The 12,228-nt window shown below is 40.2% G+C and overlaps 1 protein-coding gene and 1 non-coding gene across 7 annotated transcripts in view; both read right to left on the minus strand.

Annotated features, from left to right (window-relative positions):
• spag17 (sperm associated antigen 17) overlaps positions 1 to 11,726 on the minus strand; it is a 31,163-nt gene extending 19,437 nt beyond the window's left edge. For 3 of the 6 annotated variants that reach the window (XM_039823318.1, XM_039823319.1, XM_039823314.1), the window contains exons 1-12: positions 10,713 to 11,075; positions 7,122 to 7,240; positions 6,186 to 6,326; positions 4,873 to 4,932; positions 4,605 to 4,730; positions 4,178 to 4,346; positions 3,370 to 3,582; positions 3,034 to 3,209; positions 2,497 to 2,646; positions 2,122 to 2,197; positions 1,871 to 1,989; positions 1,527 to 1,727 (exon numbers count right to left, since the gene is read on the minus strand). In XM_039823318.1, the coding sequence (XP_039679252.1) occupies positions 1,527 to 1,727; positions 1,871 to 1,989; positions 2,122 to 2,197; positions 2,497 to 2,646; positions 3,034 to 3,209; positions 3,370 to 3,582; positions 4,178 to 4,346; positions 4,605 to 4,730; positions 4,873 to 4,932; positions 6,186 to 6,326; positions 7,122 to 7,220 (1,530 nt within the window). In that variant the 5' untranslated portion in view covers positions 7,221 to 7,240; positions 10,713 to 11,075. Of the gene's footprint in view, positions 1 to 1,526; positions 1,728 to 1,870; positions 1,990 to 2,121; positions 2,198 to 2,496; positions 2,647 to 3,033; positions 3,210 to 3,369; positions 3,583 to 4,177; positions 4,347 to 4,604; positions 4,731 to 4,872; positions 4,933 to 6,185; positions 6,327 to 7,121; positions 7,378 to 10,712; positions 11,078 to 11,710 lie in introns of those variants that run through there. The other 3 variants (XM_039823317.1, XM_039823320.1, XM_039823316.1) reach the window with 3 other exon arrangements.
• trnag-gcc lies at positions 1,283 to 1,353 on the minus strand. The gene has a single exon. It is a non-coding gene; the product is annotated as a tRNA-Gly (tRNA).
• Positions 11,727 to 12,228: the final 502 nt, after the last annotated feature.

Genomic DNA, 12,228 nt, shown 5'->3' on the forward strand with positions numbered 1-12,228 from the left:
AGTATGCAATAAAATCATATTTCTCTTCACAATAACGCTACAAACCAAAAAAGTGGGAAACAAGGATTTCATGATGAGATTTTTTTGTTTTGTTTCTGATTGTCTCTCCTGTCACATCCGTGGTGTCAGATCCCTTTCTAAAAACATTACGAAGTGACACTAGTCTGTCCTTACTCACTACTCAACACACTGGTCCGCCAACTTTACCTGCACTTGGTGAGGGATTACCTGTGGACCTTTACAGCTCATGATTTGTTTTACAATAATTTTTTTTTGCCAAGAAACTGATTGAAAGTTCTCATCTCCAGCTACTTTTGTAATATAAGTTGTGCAATATTCATATGTTGAATCCTGGTTAGTTTCTGTGCTTACAAATGTTTAGACTACCTCTCTTGAAACATTGTCTTTAAATATTCTTCTAAACTAACTACTTGCCTCTGCATCCCCCTACCAGCTAAACATTTCTGGGACCTCCAATGCAGATAATAATTCATTTATCACGTCCACTAACTTTAAGACTGCTGGGGTTAAACCTCTACTCAAGAAACCACACCTAGGTCCAGGGGCTGTAAATAATGATTGACCAGTCTCTAAAGTTCCATTCTTTTCAAGAGGACTAGAAAGGGTTGTGTCACAGCAACTTTCGGCCCACATAGTAAACACAACAGTAATGTTTTTGAACCTTTTTGATCTGCTTCCAGGGCCTGTCACTCCGCTGAAACTGCACTCACTAAAGTGGCGAATGCTCTTCCGCTTACTATAGATTCAGAGTCCAATTCTGTGCTTCTATTACTGGACCTCAGTGCTGCTTTTGACACAACTGATCATTTGCGTTGCATCTCTCTAGCCCTCTGCTAATATGCTTTGTGTCCCACAAGCATTCTCTCTTTTCACTTTGTTCTCTCTTTTCACTCAGGCTTCTCTGTGCTGAACTAACTTAATCAGGAACTTTATCACTAAAATATACAGCATGTCTCATGTTTAAAGATCATGCTCTTTATGGTGAAAAACAGTCATTGGGGTTGTATGATGAAATATGAAAAAAAAAAAAACAGCAAACGAAAGGACCGACCCATCTCCTCTTACATGCTTTCTCTGCGCTCATGAAAGAAAGTATTACACCCTCCCCCGGCCACGTCACATCTAAGCCCATCCTCCAGTCTGTGTGTTAGCACACTCTCAGCGTGACAGCGGAGCAGGCAGGGATTGGCTGAAAGGGACTAGCCCTGCCTGCTGAAATACAAGCCACTCCTTTCACCCCCTCCTGCCTAAAAGATTGTGCTGCATTGGCCGGGAATCGAACCCGGGCCTCCCGCGTGGCAGGCGAGAATTCTACCACTGAACCACCAATGCTGCATATATGTACCCTTACACAATCTACATTTTTGTAAGTGAGTCCTGGAAAACAGTATGTGTTTCAATATTGTCTTCTGTTGGCTATCATATACACAGCACATGCTAAACAGTACATTTCTAAAGGTGTGTGTGTGTGTGTGTGTGTGTGTTTTGGTATATGGCCACTATACCTTCTTGTCGTCTTCATTCTGTGCTGTAGTCAGCAAACTCTTTAACATGTGGCTTCTCTCCTCTTGTGTGTATACCAGAGGCAGGAAGCTCTGGAGCATGAAGCTGACCAGCTCATAGTCTAACCCAGCACCGTTATGAGGTTTGGGCTCCTCAGCCACATGGGACAGTGCAGACAAAGACTTCTCTGTTGAAATCCCCACCTAAAGAACACAAACGCACATGTGACAAAAGTGTTGACCCACCAAAGCAAGGCCATACCACACAGGGTTTTTATGTAAAAATGTACCCATCTTCTCAGCCTGACCACGCACTACTTATTCACACTCTCAATGCGCACACAGACCTGTTCCAGCATACAGTGCATGATTAGAGGCACAGAGCAGGCTTCAGGGGGAACCAGGTCAAGTAGGTTGCTATAGTAACGCATGTCCACATCTGTAGAGAGAGAAGGGTGCTCGGCCTCTGTCCACAAAGTAGAGAAGACAGAAAGGAAAGGAGGTTAGGTTTGTCATCATAGTCTTGAGTTTGCACTTCAAACAAACACACACACAAGCATGTCCCAAAAATACATGATAAAAGAAAAAAAGGTTTTACCTTGGTCTGGTGGGCTTTCCTCCCGCACTGATTTCTTCTTGGAGCCTGGAGCCATGGAGAGAGGCATCGGAAAAACCTGGCACAAGAAACATGCATGCATTTTTTAAGATATTTGATTTAATTGACCCAAAAGAGTGAGGTAACAGGCACTCTTAATGTGCCACTTCTGTTTTAGTCCACTAGGAGTCACTGTTGGGCTTTCCTATGCTTGGTAAGTTCTAACTATTCTTTGGCGACAGAATATGTTGTTAGATAGTTTATGATATTCCATGCTGTATGAAAATGAATACACTTGGTTATAATTTCATGTACCAATCACTATGATGGTGAAGAATAATTGTGCAGTTATACTGACTGACATGCATGCATGCGTACCTCTGCAGGCTGTGGATCCACCAGTGGGTGCACAGTGGGTACACAGATGAGTCTGATGTTGTCCAGGTAGTGCTGATGTTGCCTGCGCCAGTTCAGACATTCATAGATGATATTGGCCACACCCTTAAAGATTCGGCTTCCCATCTCCAGCTGGACACACAGTACACCCACACACAGATTAGGATTCAAATTCAAAATCCAGTCACAGAAATGTGAATCTTAGTGATTAGCAAACATTACTAGGCAGAGACAGGGAGAAAGCCAGACAGAGAAGGACCTTAAGAATGATCCAAAAGGAGATAGCAAAAGGAGAGACAAAATGTTCAAACAGACAAAATAACAATACACAAGAAAATCCACAATGAGATAATAAGGGCCAAATTTCAAAACTTCTAAATGTTTGCCCGACCACACATTACACACCCACGCTCACAACACGCACACAGACTGGTTCCAGGAAACAGTGCAAGATCAGAGGCACAGAGCAGGCTTCAATGAGAATAGATCTACGAAACCAATCTGTCAGGCCCAACTCGCCTCAGCCTCAGGGTACTGTGTGTGGAACGGAGGCCAGAGATCTGGGACAGTGTAGCTGAGCTGAACCACATCATGAAGCTTGGAGTGTGATGGCCCGCTGTCCAAAACTGGTCTCAGACCTGACCAGAATAGATCCAACGTCTTGGCCAGCTCTACACTACCATGAACCTCTGCTTCTGGCACACACAAAGGATGATGTAATGTTAATAACAACATACAATACAATACATATTAAAAAAAATAAGGGTATACTGATGAGATTGAATCTATATAAAAGCTATTATTTAGTTTGGATTTGCCTCATTAAGTGCATGCTGTATACTGAAGGTGTGTTACCTGCATCCAAAACAGGAGAAGCTTTCAGATTATGTTCATTGCCCTCAGAGGGGTGTTGTTCCTGCTGTCCCTCAGATGTTTGTGTGCGCTCCGAACACAATTTAATGACATTGGCAACATGTACCCCTATGGCATCGAGCGCCCCAATCAGGTGGGGCTGGTAGAAGCCCAGCAGCAGGATGTAGTGTTGAGGACCGTCCTGTGGTTCGTCATCTATGCGCAGACACATAACACAAAACACACAGAGTGAATTAATCTAATACAATGTCTAACTAGTGAAGAAAAGGTAGCACATCTCAGGTTCCCATGTTAAGGAGGACAAAATACTGTCATTGCACTTTCTGAATTAGGCACACATCACAATAAATCAACGCTGACGCGTTACGGCACAAACGCTCTGAAGAAGGCTTTGATTTTGATCAGCGTTGATTTAATGTGATGTGAGCCTAATTAAAAAAGTGCAATGACAGTATTTTGTCCTCCTTAACTTGGGACTTACCTTAACTTACCTTTTCTTCACTTTTTTTGGAACATGCCTATTGAATTTTGGGTTTAGCACTCCACGAAGAATCTCCACTGTTGAAAAGCAATCTCTCTCTCTCTCTCTCTCTCTCTCTCTCTCTCTCTCTCTCTCTCTCTCTCTCTCTCTCTCTCTCTCTCTCTCTCTCTCTCTCTCTCTCTCTCTCTCTCTCTCTCTCTCAAACACGGACACCCTACACTTCTGTGTGCATTAACAGTATTTCTCACTATTTGAACTTTTTAAACTCCATAGCCCACAGACAGAGTTGGCTTTAATTTGAGTTTTTACCTATGAACTTTGGTGGCTCAACATCATCCCTGCGTTGGAGCTTGGTCTTCTTCTCCTTGGAAGGTGCCACAGGTGGGGGCGGACTCTTTCCTTTTTTGTCAGAGACCTTGGCCCCTCCTTTGTCCTTGCTGGCAGAGGGAGGACCGTCCTTTGCCTTCTCCTCCTCATCCTTCAAAAATAGACAAAAATGACAAAATTGCACAAAAAGAATCCTTAGAAAATTTCCATTAACTCTTCTTACTCATTATCCCATTAACTTTTTCTATTCAACTATGAGTGACATTATAACTAATTCAAAAGTTCAATTCAATGCAAAACATGACATTATACTGCAACTGAAACCCGAGTGAAAATCCAATCTAGTTCAACATGGTTCCTAAATTCTAATCATTCACACAAAGAATGAGATATATGAAGAAACACTGACCTCAGCTTCCCTCCTCTGCTGATCATTGGCTTTGATCTGTAGCAGCTGGAACTTCAGTATTTTAGCCATCAGGTCACAAGGAATCTCCTCTCCTGCATCCAGCAGAATCTTAGCAGACTCTGTAACCTAGAGGAGACACAAACACAGAGAACAAAGCCAGCTCAGAGACACAACGCATACACAGGAAGAATAAAGCACAAAGACATTTAGAAGACACCGATAGACTGACACATGACATATAAAAAAAAAAACTCATTCCCAGGCCTACCTCATAATACATGGGGATGTCATCGGGTCTTTTTGCTTTTGGGTTCCCCAGTTCATGGATCTGTAATAAGGTCGGACAGAATACAAAATACAAGGTATAAGGGCGGCACTGACACTATTTCCGGTAGTTCATTCAGTAGCTCAATTTATGACAAATAATACAGAGTATTTATAAATTAGCCATTCATGCTATCGTCAATACAGTGAGGACAACCAAAGATGGTAATTATCATAAAATCTGAGATCTAGGAGAAAAAGATAGTTAAGGAATACTTAATACGTGGAGATATTTAGATTGTGACTAAGATTAGTTTCCAACTTTGTGAACAAGATTGTACACCCTTTCTTGTTTATTCAATATTTTAAAGCTGTGAAAGCTACATAGATAAACAACAGAGTCATAACAACTCTCAGGAGCTTAGGTGTGGTTTTTGATTCAGCTATGTCGTTGGATCACCACTCTAAATTATTAGTTAGGAACTGTTTCTTCCAACTGAGAAATATTTCTAAATTAAGAACACTTGTGACTAAGGATGAATTAGAGATGATCATTCATGCTTTCATTTCTTCACGTTTAGATTACTGTAACAGTCTTTTTACCTGTCTGAGTAAGAATCAGCTTTATCGTCTCCAGACTGTTCAGAACTCTGCTGCAAAGCTTTTAATGCACATTAACAAAAGAGCACACATCACACCTGTTTTAGCAGCACTTCACTGGTTACCAGTCCAGTATAGAATTCAATTTAAAATCCTGGTCATTACTTTCAGAGCCTTGCACGGTCAAGTTCCTTCATACATCTCTGATTTGATACAGCTACATACCCCCACCCGTAGTCTGAGATCATTAGGTCAGATGCTATTAGTGGTTCCCCGCACTCATTTTAAAACTAGAGGGGATCGGTCATTCCAAGCAGTGGCTCCTAGGCTGTGGAATGACTTGCCTCTCTCGCTACGTTGTGTGGATTCTGTCAAATCTTTTAAAAAGCAGCTTAAGACTCTGCTGTTCAAGCAGTCTTTTACTTAGTCGAGTTGGTTTTATGGTTGTTTATTATGTTTTCAATTTGTATTTCAATTTGCTTGTATTGTGACTTCTTGTGTTGTATTGCATTTTATTGTGAAGCACTTTGTGAATTTTATCTGTGAAAGGTGCTATACAAATAAACTTTACTTACTACAACAGTATCAAGTTCAGTTAATTTCATATGAACTAGTAAACGTTTTTTACAGTTTAGGTAATGTATGATTGCAATAAGAGCTCTACAAAAATAAAGGAAACCCTATTAATAAAAAGAACTTCAACCAAACTAAGAATACCTTGGCAATGGTGCTTTCCCAGGTCAACAAGTTAAAAAGTTTGCGAAGTGGTTTCTGTACAGCCAAAGACAAAGCCTGGGTCAGTTCCTCATCCTCTGGACGTCTTCCAACCACCAAAGACACACAGACTTGCCATGACTCCTGGAAAGGTCATTACAATACAGGATAATATACTAGTACAGGTACATAATCCAGGTCGACAACCACAGGTTTCACATCACGCTTCTCACTTTTTCCATTACAGTTAATTGACAGGTGAATTAACGTGGACTAAAAAAAATGCTTCAGGAAACCCCTACACCCCTACACATCACATTATATCTAGTTTATTTACTGTCTATGTATCTAGCTAGGTCAAGAAGAAAACTAAACGTTACTCGCAGAAATACCGTTAACATATGTTGCAATGTAAGAAAGCTGCAAAGTCACAGTACAATCTATCAAGTTTTACTTGGAGAGGTGCCATCAACAATTAACTAAGACTTCCGGTTTGGACGTCTTACCTTCAAAATAAATGTTTACTTTTTTTTTAAATGCAATTTTTTTACATGTCTAAAAATGATGGTGACAAATGAAGCAGGAAGTACGTTTGGCAACACATTTTCACCGAATAACCTGGCTAGCTAGCTAGCTAGCTAGTGACCTTGTTAACGTAGCTAACTGAAATTGCCTTAATGAGCAGTTTGGAGGATAACACCCAATTTTAAATCTTTTTTTAACGTTAAGCACTTAATGTTACCTGAAATTAAGATTAAACACTGTAACGTTAGCTAGCTAACGTTATCTAGTTAGCTACTGGCAACCTTTAGCTAGAAGTTGGCTCTACCGTGTGCCAGGCAATAAGAGCTCTTCAAGTTTAACTCTGTGTGATGAAAGACGTGTTTTGAACACACGAATAAAGTTAAAGCGAAGAAAGACGTCAGTAAGATAACAAACCTCTTCAAACTGTGCCCTGGTGAGACCAGCCTCCCAGTTCTTGTTGACAACTGCGGCTCCAGTTTTGGCTGAGCCCTTTTTAGCTGCTTTTGGTGGCATTTCCAGTTAGTGACAATTATCTACATAAAAAAAAAATAATACATATAACATTGAAAATAGTCTTAAAGTTATCAGGGTAACAAGCTAACGTTAGTTAAAAACTGCAAGTTAATCGTCGGCCAGCGTCGCCTTGAGCTTGTGTTGCCCCTGGCAACCGCAACTACACCAGCGTCAAGTTTCCCAAAGTGATAAATTACTCTTCCTGTTAACTTTCAAAACAAAAGCATTTCGGTTTGACAAAAAATAAAACACATTTGAATTATCTGTAGTAAAATGAGTTCTCCTTTTTAATACCCATATCAACAATTAAATAATTTAGTTTAAACGGAAATTGTTTTTTGTTGGTAACATGTCAAGTATTCCTTTTCTCCACTAGATGCCAGCGGTATCTCTGGGCTGTGAGACTCCAAACCGCACCTGGAAATCACGAGTTCTCGCGAGAGCACAATTTGAACTTGCTCAGTGAGCCTTACCGTGCGTTCATGGACATCGGAAAAACGTTTTTCCGAGTGAAAACGTCACCATTCACGTAACGTCCTGTGGGAATCAGAGGTGGGAAACTCTGGCTGGATTTTGATAACAGAGTTTCCCAGTTGGTGACGCGTTGTTGACAACTGACGTTTGATGGAGGCGACTTTGGTTCACTGAACATATTTTAATGACAATAAACTGTTTATTGTGGACAAATGCCTCTGCCAAGAAACATACACAGACATAATATGTTTCAAATTATTCATAAATAGGCCTATGTATAAAAAAACAACACATTATCCATGTCTTTTCCCGTTCGTTGTCCTCCAGATAACACAAACAAACACCTGGCGATGTGCTGTTTGTATGCTCGTATAAGAAAACAGCAGCAAATCTTTTGTTATTGTGGCCTCCATGTTTTCACACACCTGATGCTCTCGGCTACAGCCAACCGTTGGTGGCAGTCATGCAAAAAGTTGTTATGCCAAACGCCAATATAACAGAAGAAGAAGAACACGCATCCCGACCATGTGAACGCTGCCAGTCGGAAAAACAGCGTAACCAGGGGGGCGGCGCCTGTTATTCCAAGGTGGCATGAACGCAGCATTAGTCTTTCGGATTTGGGACTGGATTTCCAGGCTACAAACCTCCTGGGCCAAAACATTAATCCCCAAATAACGATGAAAGTTTACACAATACTTCACATAAATTGTAAGGATTGTCAATCATTATAATGGTACACTGTGCAGCCATTCCACAAGGTTACAATCCAGAAATTGCAGCCATCTGGTTTTTCAAAAATTAACCAGTTGTGCTCGGTCCAGTCATTAAATGAAGGACTTGAGCCACAGCACTGTGACTGACATTTTAAAAGACATCTGGTTTGATTTTAGTACCATAATCAGTGAAAAAATGATCCAGAGCATCCTAAGAATGGCAATTTGGAACACATTCAGTGTCATTTCTTCTGTTTAATGAATGAACGTGGGAGATTTGGAATGTTAATTAGGCAAATACTGAAGTGGAATAAATATAGATACTGTAAATTAATGATAATGAAGAGTGAAATGTTAAATGGGTCATGGCCACTTCACCACTCATGCAACAATTACATGAGCTTTTACATATCTTCATAATGATAATTTGTATTCTTTGCAATCAAGTCTGCAATTACAATTTAGTCATCATGAGTTATCCAGTGCTGCTGATGCTGTTTCAAGTTAAGTGGTGGAATAAGCATTGCAACTTAATCTTCTAACTGTAAACATAACAAACATAACAAAATGTGCCTCTTCCTTTTGTGCCCTGTTTGTATTCAATTTGTCATAAAAGGTCACAGTTTCCAGAGAGCTGTTATCATGCTTTACAAGGGAAGACAAAGACGTTTCATGACTGTATTTTGACGTGTCACTGGAAAATAAAGTGCAAAAAAAACGTCATCCTAAAGCACTTCCTGTTTTAGTTCCCGAGTTTCTGTGCACCCCAGCTGAAATGATCAGCGAGATTGACACCAGAGATCTGCTTTAACATCAAGGGTCAAACCGGCTGCTGTTTTCCTGAGGGATTCGTCTTGGCACATACACTTAATACAAACATTCCCTTTGCATGATTGAGGCTTTTTTGGACTGTGCAGAGTTGTCACAATGAGGTCTTTTTGAGCCAGAAAAGATGCTCCATTTCAAAATTAATGACTCAATACAGTACACTGGGCCTCTGTTAACAATAACAACTGAATTTATGGAATGCTAATGCTTCTTGCTCTATTCATTAGCGCTTATTATAAATAATGTCACGCACCATATATCTGCACCAAAGTCATGATTTGGCACAGATTTCCAACCAATCCCATTGGAGCAGTTTTACTAATGCAAGGGGCCCATTGTCACGAAGGTGATTTCACCCAGGCAACAACCTACTTCCAGCAGCTCGCCATAAAAAGGTCAAAAGTGAGACAACACCCACTTCAGTCAGATGCCAGAGAAATCCGTGTTTGTAGCCAGCAGTGCATTAGTTATGGAGGAGGTGTCAGCTCCAAATCTTCCAGAGGCAGCGTCCTACGAAGGTCACACACCAGCCAGTTAAACACCGTAGTGACACTTAAACTAAACTCTATCCACACTGCTGCGAATAGCATAGCAACATCTCAAAATATCCTTATTTCTTTTAGGAATACACTTCTGTTAAACATGTGCATCATGTGTCTGTTAGGGCTATTTTGTTCCATTCCACACAGACGTAATGGTTTATTTAAAAACGTCATCCACTTGTTGACTTAGTTACTCAAAATAATGTGTCTTACTCAAGTTATTATTATACGATCAACCCTCAAAACCAAAACATACTACTTGAGCCACTAAAACTGAAAATAAAAGGAGACACCAAGTTCTTGGGAAGGCAGTGCCTGTACTTTACACTCTGTTACACTCAGGACCTCAAGGTATCTATGACCACATGCAGCAATCAATTTTAAATCATGTGCTCCTAAACATTTGAATGCTGTAAATTTAGATGCTGGGTAGTCAGACTTCTTTCAAATATCAAGGTGATCAACAGCTCATGAAGCATCATTTGAAAGTGCTGCATTGGCTGTTAAGTGCAAGAGGCTGTGAGGAAAGCACACTGATTTTGTATTGTATCTCATGTAGGCTACTGTACAATGCTAGACCTCTTCACAACGCCCTGTGGAGTTGGGTCTGGATACACCCATTGACATATATAAAAGGATACACAACAGATACATTTTTTTTTTTGCATTTCTTTAAACCAATCACAATCGTCTCTGGCGGAGAGTTCCGGATGTAGCAACCTGAACCCAATGCCTGAACCTCGGGATGGAACTTGTTTTGGTCAAAGAAGTAACTTTGTTTTGGTGGAGCATTTTGCAGCCCGTAAAAGAAAAACGCCACATGAAATTAAAAGTTAAAATTTAAAAGTTAAATGTTCACACAATACAGTAACGTTACATGAGCTGTTATAAATTAGCTGGATAACGTTACATGGTTAAACGTAATGTGCTCTTACCAGTGCATTGCTGTGTGTAACGTCGGTTAGCCTACTTCGTCCATAGCCGCCGGTCAATCGGTCCCCAAAACGTCCCAGTTAAATGCCATAAATATATTCTTTGTAAATCTTTACAATCCTTCACCGAAAGAACCAGACCTGCCTAATTACACAATTCTAACTTTTGTCACAACTTGCCATTTTCAGCATGTAAAGTTAGCTTTGCTAGCTCAGAAGTTATTGTTGTTGTGAAGGGGCAAAGTACTGCCCGGCTTGATGTCCAACTTGTCAGCAATAAATTGGCCTTAACGTTACCGGGGCACGTTCAATCTCAAAACGGAATGGTGTGCAACCGCGCAACGGACTTTGAGGTATGGGGCGCGTTCAACCTCAGCGGTACACCATTTTGCTACGTTGTGAAACGGTGTGCAATAAGTTCGTATGCTTCCTCTCGCATGGTGTGTGTGTCCGAGATGTTATGTTACCCAATCAGAAGCTACGTGTATGTAAACTTGTAACACTTAGTTAACGCCTCAGCCTAAAAACACACTTAACTGTAGTAGGCTAACGTTTTATTGCAAAGGTATTTCTTTGTATTGCATAACATCAACAGGTGGTTTTTTTTTTTATGCAAGCATATCAACACAAGCATAACGTAAAATATTGTAGAATTGTATTTCTTTTATATATCTTTTGTTCCTTTTTGAAATGTTAGCATTCACCCTAAACTTAGATTGTGAACATAGCCTACAGTTACTAAAACATATCAGCATGTTTGGTAACATTTGTTACCAATGGCACAGAACCAGCCTCATGTGACTATCATGCTAACATTAGCAGAAACACAATATTTTACGTTTAGCATGTGTTCCTGTTTAAATTATTACTGATGACTACAGTGATACACTGCGCTGTCCCTCAGCTTGTGTCTTCTATCAGACTGTCCTTGGTGCTAAAGTGTTTACCTACGTGCTTCTCTGCTGCTTGGCTTTGCAAAGAAGATTTTAAATTCCACTCACCAACATTGCATGGTGCCAGCTCAACCGCAACAGTCTTTAGAAAGATTTGAATTTCAATACCCAGGAATAACATCAGTAAAGAGCAAACAGCAAGCTCATGTTTAACAACCCCACCATTCTGTCTGGATGGAGACCTCATTCTCTGCTGGCTGGGGTCTGTGTGTATGTGTATTGATTTGTTAGTGACCTGACAAAAAAGAAATTACATTTGAATTTTGATTTCAATTACATAAAAAAAAAAAAAGTTTTCTGGTGTGAAATGAGCATTGCAGTCTCACAGGGCAGCTGGCATATCAATAGACTGTCCAAAATCAGTCCCTTATTGCTTCCTGATGCCAAATGGAAATAGTGAATGGGTAAACAAGGATCTCATTTCTATATCCAGTTATATCCACTATACTTTTTTTTTTTACCATACATATACTACAGTAGATACAGTGTCAAGTCTGACACTGGCTGGGAATATCTTGTAAATTAAAATTAAGAGAAGATAATGCAAAGCCAAAAAAAAAACATTG

This window comes from Perca fluviatilis, chromosome 14 (assembly GCF_010015445.1).
Source record: "Perca fluviatilis chromosome 14, GENO_Pfluv_1.0, whole genome shotgun sequence".
Lineage (NCBI taxonomy): Eukaryota > Metazoa > Chordata > Actinopteri > Perciformes > Percidae > Perca > Perca fluviatilis.